Below are 20033 nucleotides of genomic sequence, written 5' to 3'. Positions count from 1 at the left end.
TTTCTAGAAAGCTGAGTAGATTGTGCCGATGAGAATCACTGTCAACCACTTCTTCTATGTGTTCATCAATGACTATTAATTTACCTGACCCATTTGTTATACTTATTAATGGTGATGTTATATGAAAAGAGAATCATTGTGAAATATATACTGCCCAAGGGACACATCAAATAGTTTGAACATTGGTCTAATACTTAATAATCATGAATAACTGATTATATTTTTTTTATTTTTATTTCACAATTAAGGTACAGTAACTATCTATCTTAAGATTTTTTTTTCATTTTTAATATGTTTACAGAAATGAAGTTGATTAAAAATGCTCAAGAAATAGTCCTGTTTAATGTTTAATTACAATAAACATCCATAATTAAATTGATCTCAACTTTCTAATAGCAAAAAAACAATCAAATTTATGAAATATGTGATTTGTAAATTATTTTTAAATGAATTGAACAATGAACATCAAGAGAATTCTATTTGTAATATGTTCTGCCGTTTAACATATATCTGTCTCTAGCTGTTAATAAGGAATCAAAGTTTTGTGACATTTTTCTTGGTGAGAAGGTTCCCTCTTCCATTTCATCTAATACATTCCTTGCCTACAACAAAAGAAGATTTTTTATAAGTATTAAACTAATTTATAAGTAATAGTCTTAGTTATATTTGGTTTTGAAATTGATGCAAGATGATCAACCTGGAATTCTGGAAGACTGGTATCTGAAAGTTACAGTGCTATAACCAATAAAATTATTATCTAAATATTTCCCCTTGGTATATATGTCATATTTTATTTTGACTGATATATAATTTACATTTCTTACTACTACTGCTGAGAGTAACATCCACTCTGTAGTCCTGATCTTTTATTGTAGTTTGTGTATTTTATTTTTAATTTTTTTGGTCCCAGGTGCTTTCAACTTCGTACTTTTTTGGCCTCTTTTTTTTAAAAAACTTTTTATGATTCACGCCTCGCTGGCAGGCCTTTTGAAGACAAAGCTCACTTCTCTCTCTGATACAGAATTTAAATCCTGTTATCTATGATGAGTTTATTTATTAACTATAACAAAGGTTACAATTCCATCAGACAAAATTGAAAAATGCCTCTATAGACTGGGATTTGTGGGCCATGTCCAGAAATAAATGCTTTATTTCTATGGCTTGCAGAAAATGCTAATTTCTTGTTTGTGGAAGACAAGAATGATGATGCTAGCATGTCTACCATTTTTAGCTAAGTGTGAAAGGTGTTAACATTTTCCCCTTGGTATACATGTCATATTTTATTTTGACTGATATATAATTAACGTTTGTTACTACTACTGCTGAGAGTAACATCCACTCAGTAGTCCTGATCATCATTTCTAGTTTGTGTAATTCAACTATAACTAAGGTTACAATTCCCTCAGATAATGTTGAACAGGCATTTTTTTTTTAAATCAAACAAACACATGGGACAAATACTTGGGTTCACATAAGGAGTGAGAAAAGCTGTGTCAATGATGTAAGCATTTTCTCCTAAAAATGCCTCTATTGTCCAGTGATTTATGAGCCATGTCCAGAAGTAAATGCTGTATTTCTATGGCTTGCAGAGAAGGCGAATTTCTTATCTCTGACAGTCAAGGGTTCTATCATATTCACTATTCTTAGCTAAATGTGAAAGGTATTGACATAGTTGTAAAAGTTGGAATTCAGGAAGTAACATTTTTATCTGGTTAATCTGCTGAAGTGATAGGTTGTTACCATTATTAGAACGTGACACCTATCACTTCAAGATATATTACAGTTATTTACCCATTGGTAGAATGTGGCGGCTCCAGCACTTGCATGTTTGACTTCCATTACATCCACCCCTCGCAACTTCCTGACAGCAAGCTGTATGATATCTGGAGTAATAGATCCAGTGTAGTTCTTTATACGGATTATAATGCTGTTGTCATGTTGCTTTCTAAGTAAATGTTGAATATTGCCCCATTCCTGTAATAAAGGAATATATGTTAACGATTCTATGATAAAATAGTTGGTTTTTTTCTGAAATAGGAAGGCGGATATGGAAGGATTACCAATACTTCACAAAACAGTCATGAATATTCTTTAAGCGTAGTCATTACATGCACATATTATTAGTATAAACTAATTTGAATTTATAAATTTTATCACAGATGCACGTTCAAGCAGTGAGTAGATTTAAATTTGACATTCAAAGTAACCAAACTTTATCTATTGCGGAAATACCGGTACTTGACATTTCACACTTAACACTTACTTTGAGATATTTTGGAGTTTCTCCCAGTAATATGTAGGTTGCCTGCATTGTGTTGACTACCCCTTTTGGCGGATGTGCATAGTTTTCTATTTCTGATATAGTCCATTGTTTTAGCTCTAACACATCATGTGAAAACATTTCTAATGTTTCTAAGTGAGCCTTCAAGTCCTCTGCTGCATCCGTGTTTGGTTTAAGGAGTCTGGCAAACCTGCTCTTCTTAGCTGCTACAACAGCTCTGCCTAATGTTTTTATGTGTCTCCTGTTGATTCCATCTCGCAAGTCTGCAAATTATTAAATTTCTTTTTCATGATTAACATCTATGCCATGCTTTTCAGTAAAAGATACTCTTGTGAATGTTTTTGATATTCTGGTTTATTGTGTTGTTTGGTTGAGATCTCATTGACGCATACCCACACATTTTTTTCTGCACATTGATAAATACCGTAGGTGTGCATGCTTTTAGCCCAGTATAAGGTTGCTGCATCCCAGAATGTACTAAGTATAAATGTATATTCTACAAGAACAAAAATGTTGATAGTACAAGTAATGTCGACATGTAAAACATGTGACGCTGTCGACGCAATCGTTCTCGCGATCCTACGTTTTTGTTTAATGCCTTGATTTGTCTTATTCGTATAATGAGCCTTTAACATGAATAAAACTACTGTTGCATTATTATAACAAAATGTCTCCAAACATTAAAACACAATCAAGTGAAAGAAGAAGAACAACTAATAAAAAACGCAAGGTCCGTAACGACATGAACCCCGAAATATAACAGGACGTGGTGAAAACTCGGATGTGTCGGATTAAAAAAACTAACTGAGCACTACTTAGATTTATAAATAAGTGGTATTTGGTGATAAATTATGAATAAGCAGAGAAAGATAAATAAAGGCAACAGTTTACTGTTACAGTAGTATACCGCTGAGACTTTAACCACAAAAAAACCTGGTTCCGGTAGCTCCCATATATTTAACACAAGCTTCGCAATATCGTATTAACTGAGATATATACTCCACAGACTGGTACTAAATCAAATAGAAAAGTTACAATGAAAAAACAGTAGTATTATTTGGATTACAAATTATGTTTTCATTCGGCCCTCAATGTTAATGCTTGTGTTGTGAAAGGCTGTATTAGAAAAAGAAATAAAGAGTTATATTTTCCCGTTTGTTTTACTAACCCCTCCTTAGTCGAATGAATGCCAGTCTCTTTTTACCTCTTCTGACATCCTCATCTTCTGTGGGCATTTCTTTTAGAACACTTTGGATAGCATCTTCTAACTCCTCAACGTTATCTCCTATACATGCCGCTTTCAGTCGATATTTGGCTTTTTTTATTGGTACAGGCTACAAAAACATAGATTGTGCTGCATTCATTTTTTGGGGAGATGAAAATTCATTGTTTTTCCAAACACAACTTATTTTCTTTCATTTCTTGTGGTTATGAAACATGGAAAAACAGTTTTGGAAATTCGTTATTAATATCTTCCCATAATAACTTCTTAATCATTTGGCTTTTTTTATTGGTACAGGCTACAAAAACATAGACTGTGCTGCACTAATTTTTTGGGGAGATGAAAATTCATTGTTTTTCCAAACACAACATATTTTCTTTCATTTCTTGTGGTTATGAAACATGGAAAAACAGTTTTGGAAATTTCGTTATTAATATCTTCACATAATAACTTCTTACTCATTTCGTTGGTTTATTTGGCTGATCAACATTTAGTAAACTCTTATTTTGTTCTTATAACGTGACTCTGTACTTTAAAAGATCCCGTCAGTATGATATTGTTCTATTATATGTCATTATGATATATTTCTATTATGAATTACAATATACGTTGAACCACAAACGTCAAAATCATTCAATCGCGTAGTGGTATTAACTATTTTTGGATTCTTATAAATTCTATATATAACTTTTGGACTAGTTTAAATCTCGGTCTATTTCTTAAATTTATTCTTACATACTTTTGATTTTTTAACCCTGTATGCTAACATTCCCATGAAAATTTTAAAATTGTTTGTACGCACATTGAACGACAAATTTATGTGACGTATAAAATTTTCTGACGTCAGACGCTCAATAAATGTGATCGTAGATAGTAGATGTTTTTGTGTTCTGTTAAATTGTTCCTATTAAAATTGTTAAACGATGATGACTGATGTACCCATATTTTGACTATTATATTTATTGTGTCTGTTTATTTAACGCATCAATGTAAAAATATCGGAAATTGATGAGACTGTCATTACAAAAGTGAGAGGGTTAGCGCTATAGAACCAGGTTTAATCCACCATTTTCTACATTTGAAAATGCCTGTACCAAGTCAGGAATATGACAGTTCTTGTCCATTCGTTTTTGATGCGATTTTGCCATGTGATTATGGACTTTCCCAATTGATCTTCCTCTAAGTTCAGTATTTTTGTGATTTTACTTTTCACTATATGCACAAGAACACCACTGACAAGAAATAATTATAGAAATTCATATATAGTTAGGTATCTAGTAAATTGTATTTGCATTGTTCATAGATTGTTCCCATTAGTTTCGAAAGTGGTTTTCGTATGATCCGAACGCAAAGAGAAAAGAGCGTGTCAATTCTTCGATGTTTTTAGTACACTGTATGTCAGCGCTGTAACTACTAGCCGTTCTTGTAAAACTTACTTGACAGATAGTAAATGTATTTGAGATACCAGTAAAGTAACCAGTAAAGATGAAGACGTTTTCTACAATCATCAGTGGCCAATGAAGCAAATTTACAAAAACATAATCCTTTAATTACATAAAACTATAGCTGGCCATTCTTCAAACTGATGTAAATATTCATCTAAAACATATATGCTCTCAACTATTCCTGTATAAACTATATAGATCTATATAGGATCCTCTGATTATCTATAGCTATACATAATAAAACAAATATAAAGCCAGATTTAATGTAAATTTTCTATTTGATTACATTTGTATTTTAAAATGCCTAATCAGAAGTGTATCACAATGAAATTCATTATCATGACAATTGAAAGGTTCTGTCTTGTGTGTGGTCATCTTTAAAAACTGTATTCTTTTATTTGACAAATGTTATTCATTTGTTTCAAGAATAACCTATTTAAATGGTGGTTTTCTATTTGGATGGGGCTTACCTCTCTTTGTAACTTCCCGATTGAACTCTTGAGATCCTTGTCTGTAAAAAGGTAGTTGACAGCATTAACGTATTCGTTGAATTGATTGTTGAAGACGTATATACTGAGGACGTAGTCCCCCTCATTTAGAGCACTCACTTTAAAATCCAGTTCTCTATTAGTAAGGCTATATGACAGTTGCTTTGCTACGTCTTTCTTGTCAAGGTCACTGTGTGTTAGTTCACATTTCATATCGATGTGGCGAAGTAGGATAAATTTAACAACATAATCTTCTTTTTGGTACATTGGTATAACCCCTACCTCATGTGAGGGTAGGTAGAGACCTAACGATTCTGACAGAGCCTGCGGACCCCATCCTGTACTACCCGGGTGAATTGGAATAGATGTGCAGTATCTTCTTACTTCTAAACATTCTATTTCTGTATCAACAATCCACTTTGAGTAATCGTTCGTTTTAGCAGTTGCAAATATGACTAATCGGAAAAATCCTTTAGTTGGACATCTTAAATGAACTGTCCATATATCATAGTCTTGGTAAAGAAGCACAAAAGATCCTTCAAAACTGGGCGTTTTTCTACCACCAAGCTGTGTTAGTTCATATCCAAGCTTCATTGTATGTTGGTTTGCCTTGATTTTATTTTTTAGTTTGAAAGTAAGAATTCCATCTCTGCTGACGTATTTTGTGATCTGATCAGCCGGATTACAGAACCCAATTTCATGGTAGGCAACACTTATATGTGGATATTCTAAAAATCTTTTTATTTCCACTGGTTTTTGGAGTAACTGCCATTCTCGAAGGTCAGGAAAGCAATGCAATATAATTTCCCGTGGTTCTATTAAGAAAAATGTTTCATTAAAGACGCGTTTAGTCCTTCGAACAAAAATAATATCTTGAGGTTCTGTTTCTTCATCTGCCTCGTCGTCAATTTTGAGAAGTTTAGTGTACATCCCAGTATCTAGAACAAGATCGGGGTTCCCTTCTGCTCGAACCTTTCTTCTTTTCAGAGCCCTTGAAGGAGCAGGAGTTACAGATTTTACGATTCGTTTGTTTCCAATTTTTGTCTTTTTCCTTGGCTTGAATTTATTTGTGTTTGGCAGGAATGCAACTCTTAAAGGGTCAACTGTATTCCAGTCTTCTGACCAAGGTCGTGGTCCAGGTATGAAGTTACCACCATCCTCAATTGATGCCCAAGCATTTTCAACGCGCCTTGGTGAAGGAGTGCAAATCAAAAACGGATGAACGAACCCCCAGTCCCCATCTAGACATACTGTACACCACGTACATTGGAAATCCACTGGATCAATCCTGGATGGAGCGAAATGTGACGATTTGTATATTCCTCTTACAATCACACAAGGTATATTCACCTGCCTGTGATATAATAAAGATGAAATATCAATTAATGTAAGCTAATGTAACAACCTTTATAAATGTATCATTTTTTTTTATAAAGTATCCTAGGAAGTTAGATTTCTGAACTGTCACATCATGTATGTCCATGTCAATTTACATTATGAATATATTATTTAGTATATAAACATACGGTTTGTGGGACTGCTGATGAGTCGGACATTAACCGAAGACCAAATAGAAGAAAAATTGGATTACTTAAATAAAAAATATAACTGATAATTTGGCTCTGCTTTACGTCATATTTTGTCCAAAAAAAGTGACGGGATTTTCTTTGTAAAAGCTATGAATAAACTCATCATAGATACCAGGATTGAAATTTTATATTTGCGCCAGATGCGCGTTTTGTCTACAAAAAGACTCAGCATTGACGGTCGAATCGAAAAAAGTTTGAAAAGGCAAAATAAAGTACGAAGTTAAATAGCATTGAGGACCAAAATTCCTATAAGTTTTCTCAAATACAGCTAAGGTTATTTATTCCTGAGGTAGAAAAGAATTATTTTAATTCATAAATGCATAGTTTTGTAAGCATAATTTATAATTATGACCATATCAATGATAATTCATATCAACACAGAAGTGCTGACTACTGGGCTGGTGACACCCTCGGGAAATAATGGATTATTATCCTTTGGAGTACCACTTTAGAACAATGAGTCATATTCTTTCTTTCTTTCGTTGATATAAAGTTAAAGTTTTCCAAGATACGAAATCTTCCACATACTTGTTGAATTACTGAGAAAAATCTTAAAGTCGCAGTTAGGCTTTTAACAAAAGAACCACGTCTCACTGCATGTTCAAAACGGTTCTGATAAAGTAGTCTAAAAGTAAGTTAACGATACATGTATAAACAGAAGGCTGTGAAGTATCGACTAATTACATATTATAACGACCAAAGAAAACTATATTATGGTGTCACATATAAAGATTTTGAGTAAACATGTAGTAAAAGACATTAAGAAAATCCCGTCCCCTTTTCCCCGAATGTTACCTACCGAATTAAAACTTATTACCGGGTTTGTAATATCATGAGCAACACGACGGGTGCAACATGTGGAGCAGGATCTGCTTACCCTTCCAGACAACCTGTTTTAGGTGTATTCATGTTGCACAGTTTCTAGTATTCTATGTTGGGTTTTGTGTGCTATTGTTTGTTTGTCTTTTTTACTTTTTTTTTCAGCCGATGTGTTTATTTTCTACTTATGAGTTTGAAATTCCCTCTTTTTATACATTGTTTTTACACTAATTTAGTCAGTCAGCAGGGGCGGATGCAGGAATTTTCGAAAGGGGGGGTGCTAACCCAGGGCAAAGGGGGGGGGGGGTGCAGGGGGTGCAAAACATATGTCCCGATACAAATGCATTGATCGGCAAAAATAAAGGGGGGGTGCGCACCCCCGGAACCCCCCCCTTTCCTGGATCCGCCACTGAGTCAGTGACATAGAAAATATTCCTGATAGAAACGCAAACCTGCATAAACATTTAACTTCATAATGTTTAAGTGCAATATCACAACTGGGATATTGAAGGGAAAAAAACATGCACATTCGTGTGATTCTGTAGAATTTTTGTGATGGCTTTCGTATCAATCACTGCAACTAAACATTTTGCACTCACCTGCACATTTGAGTAAGTAATGCGGCAAACGTTCCAGTTTTATTTTTGATCATTTTCATATATCCCAATGGTGTTTGTGGTGATGGCGATCCAGGGTACAGCCTCGTACGGATTTTCTGACAACTAATCCAAACTACAAATGATCGGACTATTTCTATTTCGTCGAACTCTGGTTTTACAAGGTATTTACACAGTTTTTCATAACTTATCGCTAAACCAGCAGGTGCCTGCAAACAGAAATGTACAAATGTATGTCCATTCTATAGATAAAATACTTTACTGGGAGACCGTTCTCTTGTAAAGAAAAAGAGAATTACTTATATAAATGGCTGAATGACTAAGTACTTTGTCATGTGAAGATTTTATTTTACACAAATTTTGCAGTAAGTTAACTTTTAACAGAATCATAACTACCAATTTGGCAATAGAGTTTATTTGTAGTAATCTTTCAACTGAAAGTTTTCAGTTATACTTTATAAGGCATTCTGAACCCATCCAATATGGTAAATCCATATATCTTATGCATGCAGGAAGTTCATGTATGACTGGTGTATCCACAAAGGGGGGGGGGGGGGGGGGGGGGCTAAACATACTTACCATAAGGGCGTGGCTATCTACTACATTGAAGTCGTATTCCGATAGGTCAAATTCTGCTCCAACATGTGGTGAGGGATAATGTGGTAGGTTCATAGGTATGTTCAACTAAAACCAATAAAGTGATTTTATTGGACAAATATATAAAAGTAAATATCTCATAGAAACGAAACGGTTAAGTTCAAGTCGTGTATATGTGTCAATACCCTGAATATAACGTTTTACATAATGAAATATTTTGAAAAATAAGAAGATAGCCAGGAGTTAATGAGATTTTTTTTATTGTATTAAAGAATTGTTAATAAAGTAATCACGGATTTCAATAGCGAACACATTTTAGTTGCAGTCATTCTCAAGTTTGATCTGCCGGTATGTGGTGGTGGATACCTGAGACTAATATAACACAGTAGTATAGTCTGAGTGTATATCAAATGACTCCTATTGTGATGGAAAAAAAGTAAATTAACAAAAATACCGAACTCCGAGGAAAATTCAAAACGGAAATTCTGTATTTAAATTGCCTAATCGAAAGCCCAAACACATCAAACGGTTGGATAACAACTGTTATATTCCTTACTTTGTTATGTAGAAAACAGTGGATTAAACCTGGTTTTATAGCTAGCTTAACCTCTCACTTGTATGATAGTCGCATAAAATTACATTATATTGACGATGTGTGAACAAAACAAACAGACATAATAAGTAAAATGTCAAAAATAGGGGTGCAGCATTCAACATTGTGTATAATCTTAATCATAGTAATAAATTTTAAAAAATCGGAAATTACCGAAGTTTGTTCGTTCAGCAATATTCAAGAACTCTAAGTTAGATGGAAACGAAGGTTGGAGGTTAGTCTGTGCACTCTGATTGTTTGTTTGTCAGGAAATTGTACGGATGCATAGCAAGTAATTATAAACCCCGAACAAACATTGCAATATCTAATATATATATGTAGCATATGTGGTTACGGGAATGTAAGAGATAAATATAAAAGATTAATGCAATCATATCATACAGTATCAAGTCCTTGTTCTAAGTCCCAATGACCTTCTTGTGGTAACTCTTCATCTGCATTAGCCTCAGCTAGTTGGGATTTTCCACAGCCCATCTATAAGTTTAAACGTACAGGAAATTTGTGAGCTGAAAGTTCAAACCATTATGAAATTGTACTTTTTTATATTCTGGAAATGTGTTCTTTCAATTGCAACAAATTAACATTTGCTAGTTATAAAAATACTAAACCTATTGGCATTTTTAATATATGTGTGTAAATGTACGATTTATTTCACAAGTTTAGATCGACCGAATTATTACAAAAAAAAACCCGATCGAATATCAGTCAATTTATGTTTTTTAGTTTGCCATTGTGTAGTACTTTTTGTGATTCGTTGAACTCTAAAATATCGATATCACAAACAAACAAAAACTAATCAAACTTATGTCATATAAATTTCATTTTCCTTCTTATAAATAGGACTTTCATCCGATTACTAACATTATTATACAACAGAATGGAAATATATGTAATATTGTTTATAATTAAAAGTAGCTACTTACTGTATTAACGTTTTGATAAGTCGTATTACTTCATGTTGGAAACAAAATTTCAAACTTTAAAATTCACTGATCTATATATGTTTTATTGTCTTAATTTTTCAATAGTCATTGTTTTAACTAAATGGCATAGAACGACATAGTTTCACATTTAAATACATATACTATATATAGCCTCTTGCAATGGGTCATCTTACTTCGGCATAAAGAAGTGTATCAGTTATCGGGTTTATATGTCACTGTTGTTTAATCTGACGTTAGTATTGGACTTGTCCGTCGGGCAAAAATCTAAATGGTATTCGTGTGACACCTATGCATTTATTTGCAGGAAATGCTTATTACTTTTTTACATGTTTTCTGTTTGTTTGTAAAATCAAGGATTTGTATAGTAAGACTATACAAATCCTTGGTAAAATTTTGCATTGAACTATCTCGGAAAGATAATACATATAAACCATTAGACACTTTAGTTCCGGTAGAATGTGGCTTTGGTTAGAAATGACTTTCGATTTTAGCTTTTTCTAACAAATGCTTTAGATTAAACAAGTGAAACTTATATTTGAACCATCTTGAAATACGCACCATTATAATTTGGTAGTATATGCACCAATACTGATTGATGTAGATGTGATACATAAATTAAAGGGGAGATTGGTGAAGTTGAGATACAATTTTAGTAGAGGTTGGTTGTTTTGTGATATGGTAACTTTATCACAGATTGATGAAGTTGGTATACAATTTTAGTACAGATTGATGAAGTTGGTATACAAATTACGTAGAGATTGATGAAGTTGGTATACAAATTACGTAGAGATTGATGAAGTTGGTGTACAATTTATGTAGAGATTGATGAAGTTGGTATACAATTTATGTAGAGATTGATGAAATCGTTATACAGTTTCAGTAGATATTGATGAAGTTGGTTTACAATTTACGTAGAGATTGATGTAGTTGTGATACAATTTTACGTAGACATTGATGAAGTTGGTATACAATTTACGTAGACATTGATGAAGTTGGTATACAATTTACGTAGAGATTGATGAAGTTGGTATACAATTTACGTAGAGATTGATGAAGTTGGTATACAATTTACGTAGACATTGATGAAGTTGGTATACAATTTACGTAGACATTGATGAAGTTGGTATACAATTTACGCACAGATTGATGAAGTTGGTATACAATTTTACGTAGAGATTGATAAAGTTGGTATTCAATTTATGTAGAGATTGGTGAAGATGGTATACAATTTTACGTAGAGATTGATAAAGTTGGTATTCAATTTATGTAGAGATTGGTAAAGATGGTATACAATTACGTGGAGATTGGTGAAGACGGTAAACATTTTACGTAGATATTGATGAAGTTGGTATAAAATTTATGTAGAGATTGATGAAATCGTTATACAGTTTCAGTAGATATTGATGAAGTTGGTTTACAATTTACGTAGAGATTGATGTAGTTGTGATACAATTTTACGTAGACATTGATGAAGTTGGTATACAATTTACGTAGACATTGATGAAGTTGGTATACAATTTACGTAGAGATTGATGAAGTTGGTATACAATTTACGTAGAGATTGATGTAGTTGTGATACAATTTTACGTAGACATTGATGAAGTTGGTATACAATTTACGTAGACATTGATGAAGTTGGTATACAATTTACGTAGAGATTGATGAAGTTGGTATACAATTTACGTAGAGATTGATGAAGTTGGTATACAATTTACGTAGACATTGATGAAGTTGGTATACAATTTACGTAGAGATTGATGAAGTTGGTATACAATTTACGTAGAGATTGATGAAGTTGGTATACAATTTACGTAGAGATTGATGTAGTTGTGATACAATTTTACGTAGACATTGATGAAGTTGGTATACAATTTATGTAGAGATTGATGAAGTTGGTATACAATTTATGTTGATATTGATGAAGTTGGTGTACAATTTTAGTAGATAATATATCTTAAGTTTTTGAAGTACAATTTGACGATAAACTTTTTTTATACATATAAAACAAGGAAAATCATATACAGAGGTATTGTCGTGGAATCGGCCAGTTATTTGCAAGTTTGCCTATACAAGAATTCAAAATAAACATACAGTACATCAAAACGGTAACAAGAATTGACAAAATAGTACCGGGACCATACAAAGCATAATTGTGATGCAATACTCCGGGTGCGGGAATTTCTCGCTACATTGAAGACCTGTTGGTGACCTTCTGCTGTTGTTTTTTTTTCTATGGTCGGGTTGTTGTCTCTTTGGCACATTCCCCATTTCCATTCTCAATTTTATCAATCAGCAATGAACTGCATTCTTAGATAGCCTTACTTAGTTTTAAAATAAAACTAAAATTAGTTACTGTGTTTTTGCATGTGTTTCGCTTATTTGTATCCGAATCCAACTGTGAGGGGGGGCAAGGGGGGTCCCAATAACAGCAAAACAGCAAATTGATTTGGCTTATAACAGATAACAAGGAATTGAAATGGACAAAAACAGATAACAGTAAATGAAATATTAAAATAAGTCGAGTCCTTGACAAATCCAGTATTTCTTATTACGGGTATAATCCTTTGTAATGAATTCCATTTTCTATGAACATGGTTTTTAGAATTATGTATCTAGATATGTATTTGGTATATTCTTGTCCGTCTGTCGTCAACATGTCGGACATTAACTCAAACACTCTTTAAACAATTTACATAAAGCTTTGGTAAATTGTTTATATCTATTGACGTGAGCTCCCTATCGTTTTTTTTTATAAATTTTAGATTTTAAGTTTCTGAGTAATGGGGTTTTATTTAATAAACATGGTGGTTTTTTTTTCAGTTTTCTGATAATATCTCAAAAATCCTTTCACAAAATTGCAAGGAATTTTGGTGAATTGTTTATATCTATTGACATGAGCTCCCTTTCAATTTTTATAAATTTTAGATTTTACGTTTCCGAGTTAAGGGGTTGTATTAATTAAAAAGGGGGGATTTTCTAGTTTTCAGACATTAACACAAAAACGTTTTCAGCAGTTCTCTTTGCTGAATTGTTTATATCTATTGTTGTAAGCAACCTTTCAATTATTTTTTTTTCGATTTTATGTTATTCAGTTAAGGGGTTGATTCATTAAAACAGTTGGTATTTTCCAGTTTTCGGACAATAACTCAAAAATGTTTTCAGCAGTTCTCATGAGACTTTGGTGTATTGTTTATATACATGATATATATTGACTGATTTTTATAAATATCTGATTTGACATTGAGAAGTTATTGAATATTTCAAAAAGGTGACGGGCGTATCATGTGCTCATGGCGTATCTATTCATTTGTTATTATAGTATACTTTTTTCAGCATTTTTTTTTGTACAATTATAGAAACTCACACATGCTTGTAATTTAAATAGTGAGTAATAAAATTGAGAATGAAAATGAGAAATATGTCAAAGAGACAAAAAAGATATCTAGTAAAAATTCAAGGGCAGTTATGGTATCAAAATAGGTCCAATTGACATAGTTCTTGTGTTTGTTGCTACTAAAAAAATGACCTAAAAGAGTTTTAATATATATATTCGCATTCTGACTTTTTTAAATGCCCATTTCATGAGGTGTGTGATTTTTCTGAATAAGACTAATAGGCACAGTTGTATATAGGGTAGAAAAATCAAAAGCCCCAATTATAAGCATGCAATTTATCAAGTACCTCGAACCAATTTTGACACTTCAAAAGTAATTTATTCCACTATTTTCATAGGCCTTATTTGAACAATTTTTTTATCAGGTTTTTGATTGTACCAAGTCTACTAATAAGTACAATACATAGTTTAGTAGTGGAACGATGGCTTGAAGACGAAATAAAACGGCCTTGGACCCAATACATGGTGGGAACTTTCATTGTACAATGTATTTGGTTCTGCTATGAAAAGAGCTGAGTCTATGTACCATATAATACAAAAGGTTAACTGGTTGCAAGGACCTAGTCCTTAATTGAGATCCTTGTCAGATATTCCTGGCCATATGTTTTCCTTTTTGTCATATTAAGAATTGTTCTAATTTTATATGTTCGTTCGAGGCTGTCAAAGAAATGCTAACATTCCAATTTTCGATAACAGTTAACAGCAAATACATTATCACAATAACAGATAACAAAAAAACTAAAAGCCCAATAACAGCTAACAAAGAATAAGACAATAACAGCTAACAGCAAATATATTTTCAGTATAACAGATAACAAAGAATTAAAATGCCCCATAACAGCATAACAGCTAAACCCCTTGCCCCCCCTCAACTGTCATGACTGTGTATTGAAAAAAAGCACAACAGTAAAACACCCTTTTCAGTGGCGTAGCTAGGTCATTTTAACGTGTACGCCCGAACCTTGGCGAGGGGTCTGAGGATCCCAAACTGATCCATGTCAAACAATTTCTGGTAATGGATAAGATCTAGGGAGCGAGGACCCCGGAAGCTAATGAGTTATCGAGAATGAATACCATTCCTGTCATTAAAAACTCATCAGTAGCAACATACTTTACAATCTAAATGGTTTATTTGTTATGTTAAATTATTCATTTTGTTAATTTGAAATATAATAGTCATTGGATTCAGAGATAATTTCAAAACCAGTAGCTTTTAAATATGTTTTAAAAGAACTGTGAGGGTAAAGCAATTAACCAATTAACAAAATCACCTTTCTATTTCCAAATTTCGTAAATGAACATTAATCTTCAGAGATGTTCAGGTGCAATATTAGATATCGTAAAGGGTTCTGTGGAATCCTGTTTTTTTTTGTCAAGGATTCCTCCTGCAAAAAGTGAATCCATTTATCAGTCCATTACAGGATTTTTAAAAAATCCAACATTTTCTTTAGATATTTTTTCTTGATGTGGAGTACTACTAGTTTTGGCCCAAGTTTCATGACAATTTATGAAGATTGATGCATTGATGATTTATAAAAAGCCATATAGGATCGCTATGTCGCGCTTTGGCGTCATAAATACAAATGTATGTCACAGGCTCAACAAAACTGTAAACCCCAAAACGATTCTAAGGAGATAAAGGATTGCTTAAAATGAACAAATAAATGATATGATACCGTTTGACTGAAAGTAAATTTCGTCAATTTTATCCACAATTACAAGCCAACGAAGAAAGAATTATAATAAAGCTGATGTGCTTCTAACAAGTTATTTTTATTTTCTTTAGATTAAAATATTTTTTTGACAAAATTCAAGTGTACGCCCGGGCGTCTTGACGTAAACGTAGCTACGCGCCTACTTTTTATAGTCTAATATAGTATAGAAGTAGTCACTATCCTATTTAATTCATCATCATTTAGATTAATAAAAAATATATAAAAAAAATGTATACCCCCAAACACCACCTACTACAGATGACAAAAGACTAAGGTGATAGGATACCAAGTTACCATGTAGTAGTCATAAATAGGGCCGTTTGGACTTACATACTGGCTAGAGTAACTTTCCTGTCAAAAACAACCAACTTGGCCAAAAGGATTTTGAAAATGAATATTATGTCCTGTTAAGAAGTGAACATATTAAATCTAGTCCAGGCCTATAACAGAATGAAGATGAGTATGTTAAATATACTGTTCCCAGATCTGGTCTAGACCTATAACAGAATGAAGATGCGTATTAAATCTGGTCTAGACCTATAACAGAATGAAGATGAGTATTAAATCTGGTCTAGACCTATAACAAAATGAAGATGAGTATTAAATCTGGTCTAGACCTATAACAGAATGAAGATGAGTATTAAATCTGGTCTAGACCTATAACAAAATGAAGATGAGTATTAAATCTGGTCTAGACCTATAACAGAATGAAGATGCGTATTAAATCTGGTCTAGACCTATAGAATAGAATAGAATAGAATAGAATATTTTATTTACCAAATTAGCGCCCCAGGAGGGCATATGATACAGACAATATGATTATAAACAATAACATATGCAATACACACACAGTAAAGATATGTAACAAGTGTTATAAAAATAATAAAATAAAATAATATAACACAGAAAATACACTCAACAAAATAGTAGCAATGTATTATTATTCAATGAATACTATGTTGAAAATGACTCAAGTGCACCCGGTAAGTGTATCTTCACTTTGAGAAGACAAACATGAGGCATTAGTAGTTTGTGCGGAAAATACAAAAAGAACCCAATAAAAAACAAAGCAATTAAGCACTCCCACATTTGACTATGAGGTATACTGCAAATAACAAAGTTTATTTAATAAAGGATATTTAATATGACTTATCTGCAGAAAGCACCAAGAGTCGGTGCTTAAAGGGGAGTCCCTACTTGTACTTAATGCAGATGAGTCAAGCTCCTTAATTATTGAAAATATATTTTAAAAACATATTTCTAAGATTATAGATTCTGTGTCCAGCCAGCAAAGATCATCAAGGGACGGTGCCAAAGAATTTGAAATTCTTCTTATGATCTGTGCAGGCTTAACAGGGTATCCAAATTCATATTAAAGAGTTATAATGAATTAGTTATTGCAGATTAAGTTGTACTTTAATTCTTAGTATCTTCTATATATTTGTACAATGCAAATAGTACATTAGGATCCTCATTATTCATTATCCAAATTAATTTGTTATCAATATTTAAATTTTGAAAGTTTGGACATGATTTTAATATATTTTGCATCATTTCCTCTCTTTTTAATAAATGAGTGTCACATTTAAATAAAAAAATGAACTTCATCCTCAACCTCACCTGAGGTGCACCTGAGACAAATTCGGTTTTGTCGAAGAGTACCCTGGTATCTACCAGATTCAATTTGCAATTTGTGAGCAGATATTCTTAATCTAGTAATACATTTCCTTTGCTCAAAATGTCGAATTATTGACAAATAATTTTCAAAACCATAGTTGCACTTGAATGTTACATAAGTTCGTAGTTTACCATCTTTATGTATGTCTAGCTGTTTTTTCCACAATGCAGTATAGTATCCCTTAACTATCTGACCACAGTGTAGTTTAAATGTTGAGTATTTTTCAAGAATATGTTTTTCTATGCCTGACATTTTTTCCCTTAAAATATTAATTGATCCATACCAAGAGGTTTTTTTTGTTTCAAATAGCTTTTTAGAACAATTATATGCAGCTTTTAACAAGGGAAATGATGAGCCAATATTTTCTAAACGATGCCAATATCCTAAAACATGTTTAACTATATCATAGTGAAGTGGAAAACGGCCTAATTCAGACAAAACTGCAAAGTTTGTACTCTTCCTATTAACGCCTAAAATATATTTGCAGAATTTAATATGAAGTTTTTCACAAAGTATCCTTGAGTAAATTGTATCCACTGTTATGTTTTCTTTTTTTAAACGTGCAGTAAAGGGATTGAAATATCCCCAAATTTCACACCCATATAAAAGTATAGGCTTTATTGTATGGTCAAAAACATGAATTGCATTTTTAACAGTAGGATTATGCACTAAAAAATCATTACATAGTTTGAAGTATGCTTTTAAGGCTCTTTGGTATAAATCATTCTGAGCATATGAAAAAGAACATGATGCATTAAATTGGATACCCAAATATTTATAATTAGATACACACTCCAGCTCATCTTTGTTGAAAATAAATTTTTGAGAGATATGTCTGCCTGCCTTGTTGAATATCAACACTTTAGTTTTTTTAGTATTTATATCTAAGCACCAGTCATTGCAAAAATTATGAAGTTCATTTAATTTCTCTTGTAGTCCTTCAGCTGAGTTAGATAAAATTACAATGTCATCAGCATACATAAGGCAATGAATGAGTTTGCCATCCAGCATAATTGGATCTCTGGTTCGTGTAAAATAGTCTGGAAGGCTATTTATAAAGATTTTAAACAAGTTAGGACTCAAGTTATCTCCTTGTTTAACACCAAGCTTTGTTTGAAAGAATTCAGTTATTTTATCATGTATTTTTATACAAGATCTAGTTTCAAGATACATATTCTTTATAACGCTATAAAACCTTGAACTAACCCCAATCTCTAACAGCTTAATTCTAATTCCTGTATGTATTACTTTATCAAAAGCTTTATGAAAATCAACAAAGCAAGCAAACACTCTCCCATCCTTAGTATTACAGTATTTATCAAAAATACATTTTAAAACAAACATATGGTCAGATGTTCTTGCCTTTCTTGTGAAACCTATTTGGCAATCATTAATTACATTATTTTCTTCTAAAAAACTATCCAACCTTATATTAAGTATACTGTTAAAAAGCTTACCAATTGCATTAGTGATTGTTAGTCCTCTATAATTATTTGGGTCAGTGACTTCACCTGACTTATGTAATACTGTAATATAACCTTCGGTCCAATTTCTTGGGTATAAACCATGAGACAGACAAGAATTAAATATTTTTGAAAGAGACGATAGTAAAACATTTTGACTGTGTTTAATCATATTGTTTGAAATGTTATCCAAGCCTGGTGATTTGTTACAACGTAGTTTAGAAATGGCAAAAGAAATTTCTTTCTCTGTTATAAGTTTATCAAGATTATTAAAACAAACATTTTTTTCAAGATTATCTAGCTTTTTTTCCAACTTAGCCACTCTTTCTTTGAATGACTCATGTAATTGATATAATCCATTGAAATGTGAAACCCACACAGATGGTGCTACAGCAGAACTATGGTCCTTATTATCATTATTTTTTAAATCATTAATTAACTTCCAATAAGATTTAGGATTATCATCATGTAGATTCTGTAACTGCTCAACAAGTGATTTTTTATATTCTTTATACTTAAATTTTCTAAGTTTAGAATATTGCTTATTAAGCTTATAATAGTGACCTCTCACTAATGGGTCATAAGGAAATTTTGAATATATTTTACCGTAACTTATTAATTTGTTTCGAAGATGGTACAAATCTCCATCAAACCATTTTTTTGTCTTTATTTTCTTATTTCTTAGTTTATTTCTTTTTAAAGAATTAGTAGCAGCAGACAGGAAAATATGTGATAATTCTGCTGCAGCCTCATCGACAGAGGATTGAGACTCTTTGATTATACTTTTATTAAATGTATCAATTTGTGTTTGTATATCTGGTAATAATAGAGCTGTTTGAAAGTTTGTAGGTGATTCATCTGACCATATGAAATTTGGAGATTTATCAAACATATTAATATTACAATCATTATCATCAACAGTAAATTTACTTGACATTTCCCATTCCAGTATACAATGACGATCTGAAATAGTAGGCATAAAGTTGTGAACATAAAAATATAAAATTTGATCCAGAATACTCTCCGACACCATCACATAGTCAACCACACTACTGCCGTTTGGCGTATAACATGTGTACTTTCCAAAAACATCCCCTAGGACTCGACCATTTAGTATCCTTAACTGGTTTAGAATACAGAGATCTAATAGACTCTTTCCCCTTGAATC

At 32.3% G+C, this 20033-nt stretch overlaps 1 protein-coding gene across 1 annotated transcript; it reads right to left on the bottom strand.

Annotated features, from left to right (window-relative positions):
- Positions 1-215: 215 nt before the first annotated feature.
- On the bottom strand, positions 216-10649 carry LOC139521761 (hillarin-like). Its single transcript, XM_071315347.1, has 9 exons — positions 10595-10649; positions 10053-10177; positions 9041-9145; positions 8444-8670; positions 5419-6790; positions 3450-3615; positions 2264-2544; positions 1792-1974; positions 216-602 (listed from the first exon to the last, which is right to left on the bottom strand). Exons 2-9 carry the CDS (start codon positions 10143-10145, stop codon positions 477-479), a joined length of 2553 nt encoding a protein of 850 aa, XP_071171448.1. The 5' UTR covers positions 10146-10177; positions 10595-10649; the 3' UTR covers positions 216-476.
- Positions 10650-20033: the final 9384 nt, after the last annotated feature.

The sequence above is a fragment of the Mytilus edulis genome, chromosome 4 (genome assembly GCF_963676685.1).
Source record: "Mytilus edulis chromosome 4, xbMytEdul2.2, whole genome shotgun sequence".
Lineage (NCBI taxonomy): Eukaryota > Metazoa > Mollusca > Bivalvia > Mytilida > Mytilidae > Mytilus > Mytilus edulis.
This window is presented reverse-complemented; position numbering and strand designations above follow the sequence as displayed.

Excerpts from the sequence above, each read along its gene's own strand:
- LOC139521761 (XM_071315347.1), bottom strand. The coding sequence starts at position 10,145 with ATGGGCTGTGGAAAATCCCAACTAGCTGAGGCTAATGCAGATGAAGAG. Across the intron at positions 9,146-10,052 it reads TAGAACAAGGACTTGATACT|TTGAACATACCTATGAACCT; the intron begins GTATGATATGAT and ends TATTGGTTTTAG. Across the intron at positions 2,545-3,449 it reads ATTCATTCGACTAAGGAGGG|ACTTGCGAGATGGAATCAAC; the intron begins GTTAGTAAAACA and ends AATAATTTGCAG.